At 42.5% G+C, this 17,033-nt stretch overlaps 1 protein-coding gene across 4 annotated transcripts in view; it reads right to left on the reverse strand.

Annotated features, from left to right (window-relative positions):
• Positions 1-3,096: 3,096 nt before the first annotated feature.
• Positions 3,097-17,033, reverse strand: part of FAM102B (family with sequence similarity 102 member B) — a 90,029-nt gene continuing 76,092 nt past the window's right edge. For 2 of the 4 annotated variants that reach the window (XM_025417435.3, XM_025417433.3), the window contains 3 exons: positions 16,885-17,012; positions 16,032-16,101; positions 4,716-8,515 (listed from right to left, as the gene is read on the reverse strand). In XM_025417435.3, the coding sequence (XP_025273220.1) occupies positions 8,473-8,515; positions 16,032-16,101; positions 16,885-17,012 (241 nt within the window). In that variant the 3' untranslated portion in view covers positions 4,716-8,472. Of the gene's footprint in view, positions 3,682-4,715; positions 8,516-14,372; positions 14,529-16,031; positions 16,102-16,884; positions 17,013-17,033 lie in introns of those variants that run through there. The other 2 variants (XR_007411352.1, XM_035717925.2) reach the window with 2 other exon arrangements.

The following is a 17,033-nucleotide window of genomic DNA, read 5'->3' on the forward strand; positions in this document are numbered from 1 at the left end:
TTAGGGGTTAGTTACCTGGCTGGCTCGGTTGTGTCTGCTCAGGTCGTGATAGGGTCCTGGGATCAAGCTGCGTTGGGGGCTCCCAGCTGGAAGCTTGCTTCTCTGAGTGCCCCCTCCCTGCCCCGGGCAACTCCCCCCCCCCCCCACCGTCACCTTGTGAGCGCCCTTTGTCTCAATCTTAAGTGGCAACCCTATACGTTGTAGAGTGTCTTGTGCTTTATATATAGAATAAGTTGTGTAAAGTTCTCACCAGATTTCAGGTGCCTCAATGTAGAGACCTGTTGAAATAAGTCTAGTCCTCCCCAGCCACTGTCTGTGTTACACTTGCTACTTGTTCTCCCTTTACTACCCCTCCCAGGGCTTCCCCCGCCTCATGTAAACACGCCCCTCCAAGGAGGGCAGTGTTAGACGGCCACCTCCCCCTCCTCCCTACTCTATTTTCCAGCAGCTTCCTGTGAAAGGGGACATGAGGAAACTAAAAGTTCGAATCATGCCTAGCTATTCATGGGTTTCTCCCCCTGTGGGTTGCATGTTAGGCCCCTTCTGGGGAAATGTCTGAAAATCTTGAAGAAGCTTCCCTTTGCTTTCCTGTGGGGGAACTCCTACTGCTTGTACGTTGTCCTTTACATGTCGGGAAAGCAGAATTCCTGTTCTAAGACCAGGGCTAAATACTGGTTTGAGAAGCCTTTGGTTCCAGAGGCTGCTGAGCAACAGGAAGCAGGATATCTGAGGTTTAAGCTCTGACTGAAACTTGATATTAAGGTGTCTGAAATCGTGACGAAGGTGGTTGGTACCTTTACCTGTAGTCTCCGTCCAGAACCCCAGAGAATGAACAACCCTGCTGATTAACGAACAACCCTGCCGATTAACAACTGTAAACACTGTAAACTGGATTTTTCTATGAACTAAACAAATTTAAATTGCAAAAGTAACTGTAAAAATGGAGACAATTCATAACCATCTAGAACTTAAACATCTGCCTTTGGGTCAGGTCATGATCCTGGGGCCCTGGGATTGGAGCCCCGTGTCGGGCTCCCTGTTCAACGGGGAGCCTGCTTCTCCCCTGGCCCCCCTACCACTCATGCTCTCTCATTCTTCTCTTTTCTCAAATCTTTTATTTATTTAATTTGTTTAAAGATTTTATTTATTCATGAGAGACACAGAGAGAGGCAGGCTCCAGGCAGGGAGCCTGACAAGGGACCCGATCCCAGGACCCCAGGATCACGCCCTGGGCTGAAGGCAGACGCTTAACCGCTGAGCCACCCAGGGGTCCCTCCTTTCTCAAATTTTAATGATCACTTTTTTCTTAACAAAGCATAATGCAAGTTTATGCTAAAACATCCAGACTGTTAAGGACAAAAAAAAGTCCCCGAATAGTTTGTACTCCTGCCCTCACTCCTTAGAGTCAATAAAAGTTCTTATATTCACAATAACTGGAACTACACGGAGATTCCAGTTTCGCAAGAACCAGTGCCTTTGTCAGGGGGCAGATTGTTCCTTTGTGTAGGAAAATCCTTGGACTGGAACCCAAGGCTTGTAAGGCAGGAAGAGCAGCCCTCAGCATTGGTGTTTGCTCCAAGGACTTGCGCTGCCCTGAACGGCCATGGCCTGCGGTTGTGCAGGAGAAGAAGGCTTACCCGGCTTCTCAAGACGGGGGAGTATGGCCACAGTCCCTGCGGGAGCAGACGTGCAATGTGTGTCACCAGGCACTAGCACTGCCCGGCCCTTGATCTAAAGATTGCTCCAGTTGCTTCCATGGGCTAAGGCCGAGGGCCCCGGCACTGCGGCTCCTTGAGGCTCCCGCGGCGGGCTCTCCCTGAGGTGCCTTTCTCAGTCCCGGCCCCAGGCCCCCAGGCCCCCCCAGCCCCCCCAGGCCCCCCCCGCAGCACCTTGCACCGCCCCGAGGGGCCGCGACCGCCCAGGCCAGGCCGCCCATCGCGGAATGCGCTCGCGGCCGCCAGCCGCTCCGCCAGGACGCACACTTTCGGGGCCATCCCGACATAGGGGACACTTAGGGGTTTCCTGACATCTACCAAAGCAAGCTCGTAGGAGCTGGAAGCCAGACACTTGTACAGTGAACGTTTCATCTCCGATGCAACCGGGCTTTGAAGGCCGCGTGCCGTCCGCCAGGCTTCTTACACAAATCCTCTTCGGGGTTTGGGAGGGAGACTAGAGGGAGGAACCCCTTCCTCTGAAGTCACCCACCAGTGCTCTGCCCGTTTCCTTGGGCTCTGCGAGTGCCACCCCCCCCGCGGGGCTGCAGTCCGGCCTTCCCCGTTCCTCCCCGTGTGGGCTCCGCGGGAATGAGTCACACTGAGCTCTGGGCGTTCCCCGCGCTGCTCCCCGCGCTGCTCCCCGCGCTGCTCCCCGCTCCGTGCTCCCCGCACCCCGCACCGCTCCCCGCACCGCTCCCCGCACTGCTCCCCTCTCCGTGCTCCCCGCACCCCGCGCTGCTCCCCGCACCGCTCCCCGCACCGCTCCCCGCACCGCTCCCCGCTCCCCACCGCAGGCTCGACCCCCGGATCCCCTGCTTTGGTTGGAGAGGCCGAGGCTCCAGGGCCCCGTTTAGCCTCCTCCCTCTGGAAGCCAGGGCTGATCACCCGGTCCTAAGGAGGAATCCTTCTGGAATGGAGCCAACCATCTTTTACTGATCCCATATCAAAGGAAGGCAATTTACCCTTAAGTAGGGAAAGAGTCTGTGACGCCTCAAAATCTTTTTTCCAAGTATTTCAAATTGTGTAAAATGAGTGCTGGAAAGGGGCACCTGGCAGGCTCAGTGGTTAGAGCATGCAACTCCTGATCTGGGGGTTGTAAGTTCAAGCCCCGTGTTGGGAAGAGAGTTTGCTTTAAAAAAAAACTGATATTGAAGAAATGTATTTTTCCTTAGTTCCACAGGATATTAGGAAAGAAGGGCACACACAGGGTCACTTGGGAGAGTTGAACTGAATCACTGAAGCTAACTACCACAAGGTGGCACACTTTTCCCACTTAAAGGTAATTGCACTCTTGGTTTGAGAACTCCCCAATATAAATAAGCAGCAAAATAACTTGAAGATTCTTACAGTTTTACTTGAAAATAACTGCTAACTGGTTTAAAGGTCTAGTGGTGAAGTCAGTTGAAGAGAAATGGTGAAGGAGAAATCTCTAGGGGTTAAGGGCCTCGGAATGGGGTCTGAAGCCATTCACGCAGGAAGGTCTCAGGCTCCTTGTCCCATGGGGCCTTAGGGAGTAGAGTAGGCGTCATCGACTCAGGGGATGTCCACGTGTAAGCATTTTCTGTTTCATACACTTTTGTTACGTTTAGTGTAACGTGGGATGGGTTAACTCTCCCAAGTTTCCTATCAGGCAGATGGGAGAAAAGGTTGGTCCATCCCCGGTCTGTGGGGTGCACCTGTGGGAATGAAGGAGCCAAGGGTGGTGAGGCAGGAGGAGGGAGGGAGAGAGGGGTAAACTCTACGGAGCCTGGGCCTGGGGACACCACGCCGGAGACGTGGGTAAGGAGCTGAGGGCAGATCAGAGGGCCCTGCAGCTTCTGCTGTGATCGGGCAGCAAGTTATCCCCAAGTTATCCCTGTGTCACCTCTCCCAGCACTCTCCCAGCACCGCACGGCTCCTGGCTCCTCCTGGCTCCTCCGTGCCAGTGACCTTTCATCACCCGCACTCTCCAGGACGCCACGGCGATCTGCGAGAAAGACAAAGACGTGGGGCCAAACCCATACTGAAGCACTGTTCTTCCACTTCCTATTGTTATTTTATTTATTTATTTATTTATTAATTAACTAATTTATTTACTTACTTATATATTTAAAGATATTTTATTTATTCATGAGAGACACAGCAAGAAAGGCAGAGACCCAGGCAGAGGGAGAAGCAGGCTCCCTGCAGGGAGCCCAATGTGGGACTTCATCCCAGGACCCCAGGGTCACACCCTGAGCCAAAAATGCAGGCCCTCAGCCGCTGAACCACCCATGCACCCCACTATTGTAATTTTAATGTCAGCAGAGGGAATGTGCTGGCATGGTTTTTCCTCTGAGGACTAGTCTGTACAGTGGTGACACTGAGTATCACTTAAATTTGCTTTTAAGATTTTATTTATTTATTAATGAGAGAGAGAGAGAGAGGCAGAGACACAGGCAGAGAGAAGCAGGCTCCATGCAGGGAGCCCAATGCGGGACTGGATCCTGGGTCCTGGGCTGAAGGTGGGCGCCAAACCACTGAGCTACCCAGGGATCTCCCTGAGTATCATTTAAGTGGGGACCTTACCCTCGAATAGTGGCATATTTATTGACCATCTTCGTGTCTAACACTAGAATTGAGGTATGCATGTAGGTGCTGCTTGCACAAAGGCACAGTTTGGCTCGATATAAGCGCTTACTGTGCTATTTCCTGATAGCTCATGGCTTCTTGCTCACAACCAGGAGAGTTAGTGATAGTATTATCTTCATCTGGATTAGAAACAGGTTCAGAAGGGAGCTTGAGTTCAGACTCCACTCTGTCTTACTCTGGGGCCCATGCTCCCCCACTGCAGGGTGATCCTCAGAGTTCAAAAGAAGGGTCTTTCACTGGAGGATTCAGGTCTGTGCTATACCACCTGGTAATAAGTGAGGGGAAACTGTCAGGGAAAAGTTCTCCTGACCTTTCACTTCTCTTTTTTTCTTACCTTGGCAAGAAGCTGACAAGATTTCGGACAGAATCTTAACTGACACTTTATAAACATTGTAAAGTTTAAGATGATTTTTATTGAACAGGTATAAGATTCACCTTTACATTATTACAAATACAATAAAATTTTCTTGTAAAAAAAATTTCCTGGATTTATAGTTGTACAGTAAAACAAAGAAATATATAAATATGAAGGTCATTTTCCAAGTATTAGAACAATACTAATGGAATCACTTCCATAACAATTTTTTCATAAACATTTACATGAATACGCACAAGTATATTAACTTTCAGAATAAGATGTATTTCCAAAAAACAATCAAACAATATATCCTGTGTTCCTCTGCATGGGATTTGGTCATTGACTATCAGCAAGAGAGTTCTGTTATATATGTAAGATGAACATAAACACTTGTAAATGCAGACTATATTGTCTGTGTAAATAAAAAATTTTGCCAGCTTTATCATATAGGGAGTAGCTAGAGACCACCTACATGACTATTTAAAATATACTGTGTATATATTCTCTTAAGAAAAATCACATATATAAGGTAATAATAAGGCCTTTATTCCAGAGTAGTCTTAAAACTTATATCATCCTTTATATTTTTAGAATTTATATTCTTAAACATCTCAGCTATTAAAATTATGCATAGTACCTAAGCCAACATAGAAAGGGGCATTAACAATTTCAGTTACAGTACTTGAATATATTCACAATGACGTACCATCTAAGAGAACCAACCAAGTATAATTTCTGAACTGTCTCAGTTAGACCTGTTAAAATAAAATGCAAGCCCATCATATAAGCCCAGTTCTTCCAAGCATTATTATAGAGGATTATGTAAGTGTTAGGTAGTCTAACACTTCAGAGTACTTAAATGAAGTATTTAATAGTGTTAGCTTGAGCTTGCAAAGTGGTCTAGTTGGCATGGAAATCACAGTCTAAAATTACTTCTGGAGCAATGTTTTGGCTGGAGGTTAGCTGAAGATTTGTTTTCCTTCTAGTAACAAATGGGCTAAGTGGTGGAACTCGATGGCTCAGAGTTTTCCTAAAAAGTGAAACAAAATAATCTAAGTTTGGGTATCATTACTCTGATGGTATTTTCCTGGAATGAGATGATGGACTTTAGGATTCTTGGTCAAGACGTTCTCAGATTTTAAGTACTAATCCACACCAGGTGGAAGCCTGCAACACTACAAAGGGGACTCAACCATCAAAATGCAAACTGGTGGCCCAGGGCTGCTGGCAGATGCCTTTATATCTGCTCTGGTCTCAGTTACCAGCTCCAGTCACGGGAAGTGTGACCTTCACAAGAAGGCTGGCTCTGATCAAGTCTCTGTATTCCCCCAAATAGGGTATTTAAGACTTCCTTATCTGACCACAAATAAATAGCTTTAATATATCATTAATCTTTGTCTAGGATAGAATTAGAAAAAGACTGTTATACATTTGTAAATTCTCCAAGACTCAGTGATTTGAAATTTGACTTTAATATTTAAAGATCAATTTATTAAGATCTAATTTTTCAAATCCAATTTCCTAAACTCCAAATGGAACCAAAAGGGTACTTAGTATTTAAAGAGCATTTTTTTTTTAAACAGCTACATGGTTAACATATAGCTACACAGTACATGCTCTAAGAAAACGCAGTAAAGGGAGACATTTATGCAAACTTTAACAAGTATTTCTAGCGGACTGTAAATAAATGTGATTGCAAAGTATGCCAATGCCACACAAAATAAAATGAATCCAGACTTGTGCTGACTTTTCCATAATCAATGTATCTATTAAAATGATTTTTAAAAATAATTCTATATCTTTTTAAATACTGAGAGCCAATCTTGTATAAAGGTATCAGGCCGAGGGCAGGCAAGGATGAGTAAGATGGACAATGCCTGGATTATGGTATCTTTTATATATCTGAAGAATGTCCTCACTGAGCCTCGCTTACAATTGTTTTTATCATTTTCAATAGCTTTTATCATTTCAAAACAGCAAAATTATTTGCAGAAGTGCTGATAAAAAATATAGCCTAGAAATAATATTTTGAAAATAGAAAAATATGTTCTTAAAACATGTCATAAATACCTCTAAACACTAGTTTCATATCTCTATTAAAAACTTTTACTTCCCCCCCACCCCCCATAATATATAATGGATGGATCAACTCACTTGATAATCATAGAGAGCAAGCAAGTCTTTTCTACTTAAGCTAACATTTTCCTTAAGTGGTCAGGTGAATTTTTTTCCTCTCAAAATAAAGTAACAAAAGTATTACTAATGACTCAGAAACCCCATGTCTCAACATTCAAAAGATTCTAAAATGGGGTTTCACCTTTTTAAAAATATCTATTTGCTACAGAACTGGATTACTTTAGAATACCCAATCCTTGAAATGTTATAGAACTAAAAACCCTAGCATGAACTACTCAAAATTTTCCAAAGCTCTACATTTGGACATTGAAATATTCTCTTAATACATTTTCCCCTTACTTTGCCAACACAAAAATACCTAGACCAAAGTTATTCTAACATATCACATTTTTTTGGGCTTAGTTGTGAAAGTAAGGTCTGGTTCTATAGAATCTGCATTTTTCTTCAGTGACTGAGTGATTCCAAGAAAACTAAAACTTGTCATATAAAACCAGAAAAACTTCCCACCTGATTAAAAAAAGATGGTCTATCTGCTGAGCTTGTTAAACTGGATCCAGATCAGATATTCTTACTTTAAAACTATACTAGATTATGTTATATTCTATTGTTTCAAAACAGCTACTGTTATACGAACGAAAAAAAATATAGTATCCCATTGTGGGGAGTTATGTCCATGTCAATAATGTCAAGCTGCTGTCCCCTGTCTTATCTGCACCTCCTTGGAATAATTTTCAGTTTCAGTAAGTCTGAAGTGACACAGAAAAGGCCACTGTTTCCGATCATGCTACAATTTTCCTCCTGTCCTGAATTCTGACTCCTGAAACCAGCAGATTTATTCAGTTAGACAGCTAATAAGGTGCCTTATGGGAGCCTAACCTATTAAATATTAAACTTACTTTGAATCTCATATAGTGCTAGTAGTTCTCCAGCTCATTTAACATTAACTAGTAACAATACGTATTGCATAATAATGGCATTACACTCATTCACATAGCTCAGACTTAAACACTTATTCCATTTATGACGGATACGTTTAGAATTAAGCATTCTACACGTTTAAATTGTATAACATTTTTCCCAAAACATGAACACCCAAACTTTATATCAAGTATTCAATCAGGAAGAGTTAATAATCAGTACAATAGTGTAGGTAGTATATAATATGGAAGGTTTCCTTAAGAGATTATAACTATCTTGACAGAATTTATAGGGTTCAAATTATTCACTTATTACTTCCCAAACATTAAAATTAAATAATTAAAGCCCAAACCTGTTGAGCACCTCTACTACAGGTTTTACACTTCAGTACTGAACTATACTCAGATGCATAGTGTTGTTTTCCCACCCGGATATTTTGAAAGAAAAAGCAGGCTTCATTATCCTGGGCTGTGACCACAGAAACTGTGTACCCCTAAAGACATGAGGCACACCACCTTGATACTATGGTTCTGATGCTTCCTTTTGGTGGGTGGGACAGGATGGTGGTGGGCACTTTCAGAGAAGAAATCAGTGTTGGCTTTCCTCTAAATCGAGGAACATGCTTCTTTCATAAAATATGTTCATTTTCTCATAAACGCTTGAATGAAGTGCCTCAACAGCTTGACCGCCCACGTCACAAGCCCCCAGGGAAACTTCAGTTTACCAGCTTGACTTCTAGCGTTTGATCACAACTTGTTCATAAGCTCCAGACCCCACTCTACAATAGGAGGGAAAAAAAAAATCAAAATCTTGAGCTGTAATGCTTGAAGTTGTTCCAGTTAACCCTGTGCTTGAAGAGATGGTGAATTAGGCATTTTCTACTAGCTTTGGTTTCCACAAGGTTTAAAGATATCACAGATAGAAAATACTTGAAATATTAAATGTTTATAAACAGTACATTGGATTAGTCTAGTCACATTTATTCCTACAATAATCTAGTACTGTTCCTAAATCTTGACCTGTGGCAAGAAGTCTTCTCTTGAAACATGTTTATATATAAATCTTAGAAATCAGTCTCATCCAAGAGTATATACTGACTGGCAATTTATCCAGGCCTTGCAGAGTTAACGGATGATCATTTTTAGGGTGTAGTGTCTTAATTTACCTTTCTAGAAAGTACAAGAATCCTTTTAGTCAACATGCCAACCCCTTTATTTTTATTTATAAAGGATTTTATTTGACAGAGAGTGAGAGCAAACATGCATAGCCATGAGCAGGGGGAGGAGCAGAGGGAGAGGGAGAGTAGGCTCCCAACTGTGGGGCTTAATCCCAGCACCCTGGGATCATGACTCAAGCTAAAAGGCCTTGGCTTAATGAGCCACCTAGGGGCCCTATGCAAATGTCTTCATATTTGGTCAGTAATGTAATTTATACTGGTGTAAAGATTTAAAGTGATTTTTTAAAAAAGATATATTCATTTATTAGAGAGAGTGTGTGTGAGAATGGGCAGAGGGGCAGAGAGAGAGGGAGAGTGAGAGAAAGAAGCAGACTCCCTGCTAAGCATGGAGACTGGATCCCATAACCCTGAGATCATGACCTGAGCAGAAATCAAGAGTTGGACACTTAACTGACTGAGCCACCCAGGTGTCCCTAAAGTGACTTGAGGAGGGGTTTATTTCCTCATTAGCTTAGTCTGGCATACTGCTGGTTGTCCCCCTAAATCTATCCTCTCCTTCTTCATGGTTGCAGCTGGCTGTAGGCTGTACAGGCTTCTCAGCTGGAGGCCACATTTCCTAAACTCCTTTGTTGACAGGTGTTGCATGTGACTAAGTTCCCCGCAAGGAACATGAATGCAGATCTTGTCAATTTCTGTTTCACTTGCTTAAAGAGAAGTTGCTTGCTCTGGACTGGTAGCCATCCAAGTTTGACAACAGGTAGGGAAGATGAAGAACAAAATGGAGGGAATCTGGGTCAGTGAATCACCTTTTGAGGCAAAGCTGTCTCATCAGCCTTGGCCATTGTATTTTGGTTATCTTTGTTATAGCAGCTTAGCCTTTGCCCTGATATTCCAGATACTGACTGACCTCTATTAACGAAATATGGAGAATACTAAAAACTTCAAATTTGCAAGCTTTGTGACTAAAACATTTTTTTAAAGATTATTTATTTATTCATGATAGAGAGAGAGAGAGAGAGAGAGAGAGAGAGAGGCAGAGACACAGGCAGAGGGAGGAGCAGGCTCCATGCAGGGAGCCTGACGTGAGACTTGATCCCGGGTCTCCAGGATCAGGCCCTGGGCTGAAGGCAGTGCTAAACTGCTGGGCCACCCAGGGATCCCCTGACTAAAACATTTAAACGAAGTACTGGCCTCATCCACATAAGGTTTGTTACTGCAGGTGTACCTACGGCCTTGGCCCTATGTTATAATGGAATGAACACACACGTTTCCTGTTTCTTCATCTGGGAGGATAAAGATTTTCTACAAGTCTATAAAAGCACAGTGTCTTTTTGATGGCAGGTGAGTTTATTTTTAGATGAGGATCCTCAAGCCCTCCTGAGTAGTCAGGAGGGGAGCTGAAGTAGTGGTGTTGCATGGAAGGGAGGGTATTATTGCTTCAAGTTATCATCAGTACCCATCTCCTCATGAGTCAAGATGCCAGGGGCTGCATTACCTGGCCATTTCACTGTGAGTATGCCCGAGATCAGTAAGACCAGAGGCAGCCACCATGACTGGTCTCTTCCCGTAATGGAATTTTAAGAGGAAATTCTAAAAAAATGGGAGTAATGTAGTGGTTACCAGCCCACTGTGGACTGAATTGGGACTTCTCAGTTGACTGCTCAGAGGCTCCTGTTCTTACAGATACATTCTGCAGAAGAAACAGGAACATCGTCAACAGAACACCAGTGACCAATCATTCATAGCTACAATCAGAATTTGAAGGAACCTTGGTGAGCACTGCCCCTGCACACTGGCTTTCAGAAGCCCTTAAACAGTTCTATTCTGGCAATGATGGAGTAACAGGATCTAGCTTTCCCTCCTGCTTTTTTATTTTTTTTATTTTTTTTATTTTTATTTATTTATGATAGTCACACACACAGAGAGAGAGAGGCAGAGACACAGGCAGAGGGAGAAGCAGGCTCCATGCACCGGGAGCCCGACGTGGGATTCGATCCCAGGTCTCCAGGATCGCGCCCTGGGCCAAAGGCAGGCGCCAAACCGCTGCGCCACCCAGGGATCCCTTTTTTAAGATTTTATTTATTCATTTGAGACAGTGGGGTAGGGGGGGAGAGAGAGAGAGAGAGAGAGAAGAGAAGACAAGACATGGGAAGGGAAGGGAGAGGAGGGGAGGGGAGGAGGGGAGGGGAGGGGGAGGGCATGAGCAGGCAGAGAGTAAGAGGGAGGAGAAGCAGACTCCCCACTGAGCTGGGTGCCTGACATGTGGCTTGATTCCAGGACCTGGAGATTACAGCTTGAGCCCAAGGCAGATGCTTAACTATCTGAGCCACCCAGGCACACCGCCCACCCCTTTTTAAAAGATTTTATTTATTCATTTGAGACAGAGGGAGAGAAAGAGAGAGAAAGAGAAAGAGAGAGAGAGAGCATGATCAGGGGGAGAAGAAGAGGGAGGAGATCCCTCTAGCTCTAAATAACGAACATTTTTACAGAACATGTAAACAGTTTCACACCCTGGACAAAAGGCAGTACAGGACTGGTCCTGAGAGAAGGGAAAGCAATGAAGAAAGCCCCAAGTTTCCTTCAGGGTCTTTCCAGCCTGCAGTGCCGGGAGGGCCCAGACATAGCCAGGTGGTCTTTCTGAGTGCAGGAGTCAGAGCTCATGGAGGCTGGGGCTAGAATCTGTAGGTTAACAGAAGGAGGGGTAGAGAGAAATAATGTCTGGAAAACTTCTAAATTTGATGAAAATTGTAAACCACAGATCGAGGAAGCTCAATGAACCCCAAGCAGAATAAACACAAAGAAAAACACACCAAGGCACATCATAACCAAACTGCTAAGAACCAGTGATAAGATTTTATAAGTGGCCAGAGATGAAAGAAAAATCATATAGAGGAATAGAAACAAATGAAAGCAGACTTTTTTTGGTTAGAAACTGTCTCAAAGGCAAGCGGGGAGGGGGAACCCTGCAACTTCCGTAGGCATCGCTGAGCTGGTCAGGCTGCATCCGCTAAGCTTCAAGTGGATTACCAGGGATGTTCCTCCCCAGGTCTCCACTGCTTGTTGCTCTGTTCTCTTCATTCTCATGGGTTCCCTTTCTTAACTACGTGTGTGTGGTTCTTGTGCCTCTTCAGTGCCTGAGTAAACGATTCTAGTTTCCTCCTATGCTGCCAGTTTCTCTTTCAGAACAGATCTACTGCTAACATATTACTTCTTCTGATACACACCGACTAGTGACGGAGAGCCTATGTATCCAAGTATTGTGCTAGGCACTTCAATAGATGGTTCTCCACAATAACTCTTCAAGAGACCCTTAATGAGTGCATATTAAGTACTTAATGTTTACTGCATGCCAGATTTTGTTTTAGTCATTTACATGTGTTACCTCGCTTAATTTAAGCCTTACAACTCTTATGAGGTGGGTTCTGTTATTGTCACTATTTTGTATTTGTAGGTGAGGAGACTGAAGCAGAGAGAAGAACTTATTGAAGATGCACAGCTGATACTTGGTGGAGCTTGGAACCGAACCTGGGGATCCCAACTCCAGAGCCTGTGTTGTTAACCCCAGCAATATGTCTTTTTGGCGGCAAGTAAGAGATGTGGTTTGTCAGGATCATAGCCAAGCTGGGTCATGATGGCTAAGCCAGGAATGAAACCCATGTCTGACTGCATTGCCCATTTTCTTTTTTTTTTTTTTCTTTTTTTTAAATTTCATTTATTTATTCATGCGAGACACACAGAGAGAGAAAGGCAGAGACACAGGCAGAGGGAGAAGCAGGTTCCACGCAGGGAGCCCGACGCGGGACTCGATCCAGGACCCCAGGATCACAGCCTGAGCCAAAGGCAGACATTCAGCCACTGAGCCCCCCAGGCGTCCCCCATTCTCTTTCACCACGATACACTGTCTCTAACATTCCTCAGCCTTTCTGTGGCATATGACACTAATCATTTACTTCAACTTCTAATTATCACTTTAGGATTTCATGCATTGGGTGATGATTCTTCTAACATTCATTTGGAAAGGGAGTGGGACTCAGAATTATGAATGCCTTTATATCCTAGGTTCTAGATATTCTCTCAAATGGAAATTATTTTTCTTTCTTTGAAAACAACTATATATACACAACTAGTCTAACAATGAGAGCTGTCTGTGTCTTAGGCGCTGTGTTAAATGCTTTCTGTAAGTTATCAAACTTAATCCTCTGCAAAATCCTATGAGTTAGGTAGTATTTATCACTCCCATTTTTCAGGTGAGGAAAGTAAGCCTTATAGAGGTTATTCACATCAGTGAAGCAGATAGGGGCAGAACTCTGCCTTAGATGCTGAGCAGCCTGAAATGAGAGTAGAGGAAGCCTGTGCTTTGGGGCATTTACCATTTTGGTCCCTTTTGGTTGGAACTGTATTGTTTGCTGTTCTTCTACCTAAATAATTGCTAGAGCTTATGGAGTACATTATGTCATTTACTCTTTAAGTCAATCCTATGATTATTCCCACTTGTCACCAGGGGCAACTAAGATTCCACCAAGGTTAAGAGATTTATTGAGTCCCCAAAATGGTCTGGCTAGGATATGAATTCTTTAACTCAAAAATACATGTTCTTTCTACCATACCTATCACTGTCCTCATAAATGTTATTTTCTACCTGTCCCTGTCCTCGCTCCACTCTCCTCCCCACCTCCAAATTATGGCTAGTTTCCTAAGAACCCATTAGATAGATCACTTTCCTGCAAAGAATGATCAAACTGTACATGTGATAAAAAAGGATAATGAACTCTTGGTTGTGGTGATAGAGGCCATTTACAATGTGGCTTGGAGATTGTTGTCAACTCAGGTCCCACAGCTCCCTTCATGTGCCCCTCCTCCGAAGTACCTGTTTATTGGCAGCTCCCTAAGTAGGTTATACTATTCACAAGCAGCAAGGTATGATGGTTCAGTACCATGAATGTGTTTGGACTCAAAGAGACAGCAGTTTGAATCATTTTTTCCCCCAAATTTTTAATGATTTTTAAAAAAGATTTTATTTATTTATTTATTTACAGAGAGAGTGGGAGAGAACACAGGCAGGAGGAGTGGCCGAGGCAGAGGGAGAGGGAGAAGGGAGCCTGAGGCAGGGCTTGACATGAGCCAAGGCAGCCACTTAACCAACTGAGCCACCCAGGCGCCCCTGAATCTTGGTTTTATCACTTATTAGTTTTAAGGTTCTGGGAAAATTAACCTCTTTGTTTTCACTTTTTAAATACTAACAATAGTACTTTGTGAGTAATGAAAGAGATAATGTAAGAACTGAATGAAACACATACATGTGCATATATAAAAGCTCAATAAGTGTTATCTAAAATTTTTCTTTATTTATTATTATATGATTATATATTATGATTATTATGCCTATAAGTTCATTCTATTTGAACCTATTACCAGGAATATTTGTCTTCCTCATATCTACCTGTTAAGCCCCACTTACCTTTTAATTCTCCCCAACTCTCTTCAGGTGTCAACCTTCTAGGAAGTTTTCTCTGTGTCAGTGAGGTCCCATCTCTGTCACTCAGAGTTTCCTCTACTTCTCTGTATTATAGTACTTACTATATTACTATGAATTTTAGTTTGTCTATCTCACCTGCTAGAAAGAGTCAGATAATAAATATTTTAGGCTTTGTGGGCCATTGTGGTCTCTATTTTACTACTCAACTCTGCTACTGTAACATCAAAGCAGCCATAGAAAATATATCAATAAATAAATGCTGTCTTCCAATAAAACTATTTTTACAAAAATAGGCAGTGGGCCAACTTGGCTTACAGGCTGAATTTGCCAAACCCTATGTACTAGGAACAAAAACTAGCTGAGGGTGAACTGGGTCTGTTTTGTATCCTTACCCATGACTTGACCTAATAAATAGTTACTGAGTTTAATGAATGGATAAGTCAGTGAGAGTTAACGAAAACTATAAATTGTGCTTACATCCTCCATAAACCCCAGTTCAATATATTTTTTAATTTTTATTTATTTATGATAGTCACAGAGAGAGAGAGAGGCAGAGACACAGGCAGAGGGAGAAGCAGGCTCCATGCACCGGGAGCCTGATGTGGGATTCGATCCCGGGTCTCCAGGATCGCGCCCTGGGCCAAAGGCAGGCGCCAAACCGCTGCGCCACCCAGGGATCCCCATAAACCCCAGTTCAAATTAACTATTTCCTCACAGTCTCTTTATATGTCCCTCTCTTATTTACTTATCACATCTGATTATAGGAATTTACTGTATCTTTCATATCTTTTAGACCTTGCAATGTGCTGGACACATAGGAGGTACTCAATAAAATGAGTACTGGTGGGGAAAATGAATGAGAAATTTTTTTCAGGTTCTGAGCATTAGAGAATAAAATAACTGTCTTGGACTGACCGAGGGGGCACCCTAACACAACTCTGACTTATTCTGGAACTCTACATAAATATTACACAAAAATACTGAGTATCAGGGATGCACATAAGGGCAGAGATCAGCATTCCTAATGTGTTCTGAGCACTTGTGCTCACTAAGATTTGCTGCAGTGCTGGGAATCAATGATAAGTCTGGCAGGTGTCTTTTCTTCATCTGAATCTGAACCTCATGTCTGCTTTGTTTCCTGAACTTTTTTTAGTAGGTATGTTAGAATCTTGTAGGGTGGAGAAAAGAGGAGTACAAAAAAGGTAATATTAAGTGTGTGCTGCTGAGTGGCTGTGAAACTGCTCATAACAGACAAGGTCACTGACTGAAATGCAGTTCTGCTTTGCTCTTTCTAAAATATAAGACTGAGAACCCTTTCCTTTTTTTTTTTTTTTTTTTTTTTTTGAGAACCCTTTTCTAAACATCTTTTTTCATTGCATCTTGCCCAGTGCTCTTCTGGTCCTCTACTAATACACTCTAAAAGCACATTTAAGAACACCAACAAATAAACATATAAAAAAATTTCAAACATACTCAAGATAAGGAAAACTCAGAGTTGCAGTTCTTCTCATGGAAGCAGTATATGTGTTTTCTAGCCACAATCTAATGTAAACTTTGTAACCTTCATCTTTCACTCAAGAACATTTAAAAGAAAAAGTCAGTGTATTCTTTATTTAATAAGATATTATCAGGACCACATACCTGTTTGGAAGATGATGGCTGCCGAAGGTTGTACTTCCCCCAGGACCTACAAATAACCTCAGGCCTTCTTCTGCAATTCATATTTAAAATACTTGTTTTAGGCACACTTGTTATATTATTGTCAAATAATATTCCTATTATACTCAAAATTCATATTTCATGTTTCAGTTTCATTAATGAAATATAATTTTAAAAGCTACACGCACGTTTTCAAACAGGCAATTTAGATATCTTAATAGTTATTTCTCTTCGACTTCCTTAAAGCTTTCTTTAAAACTGAGTAAAGAAGACATCTTTTCCTATACATTTCCACAAGTAAGGTTTAATTATTTCTCTTTATAACCAGTTACATAATGAAACTAAGTCCATTGTTAACTCTTCTCTGTTCACACCAGCCTGAATAATTACACCTTTCACTGGTAGCATGTAAACTTTCAGCCTTCGTGCAAATGCTGAGGAGGGAATAAAGTATTCTATTATTCACTATCATCTTAAGATCACCACCTAACCCTCCAAATTGCACAGTGATATGAAGTACTTGTGTCTAGTTATGACACAGCAGATGTAGACATCCGCCATAAGGTATATGAACATGGTGGATGTTGATGCAGACACAATAAAACCTTTCTTTAAGATTGATATTCTTAAACTAAAGTTCGTTATTTTCCAAATTTAAAATCCATTCCTGGAAATAAATGAGCTATGAAGTTATCCTCAGATTTTCATGGGCAATTAACTTTATTTTACACATGTCCAATAGTCAGTGTGATGTAGAGCTCCTTTCCTGCTGAGCACACAGACCACACAACCCTGGGGTGCAGACATGTATGTACATTTAATGTTATCTACGCACCTTCTGCACTGGAATCTAGGCTGAAATCTTGACTCTGTAGTATTTTCTCCACAATATCATCTGCATCCACTCTGGTGTCATCAACTCGCTTCAGCTGAGATTCTACAGAATCTTGCTTCACTGCGCATCTTTGCAAATAAGTAAAAAAA

Source organism: Canis lupus, chromosome 6 (assembly GCF_003254725.2).
Source record: "Canis lupus dingo isolate Sandy chromosome 6, ASM325472v2, whole genome shotgun sequence".
Lineage (NCBI taxonomy): Eukaryota > Metazoa > Chordata > Mammalia > Carnivora > Canidae > Canis > Canis lupus.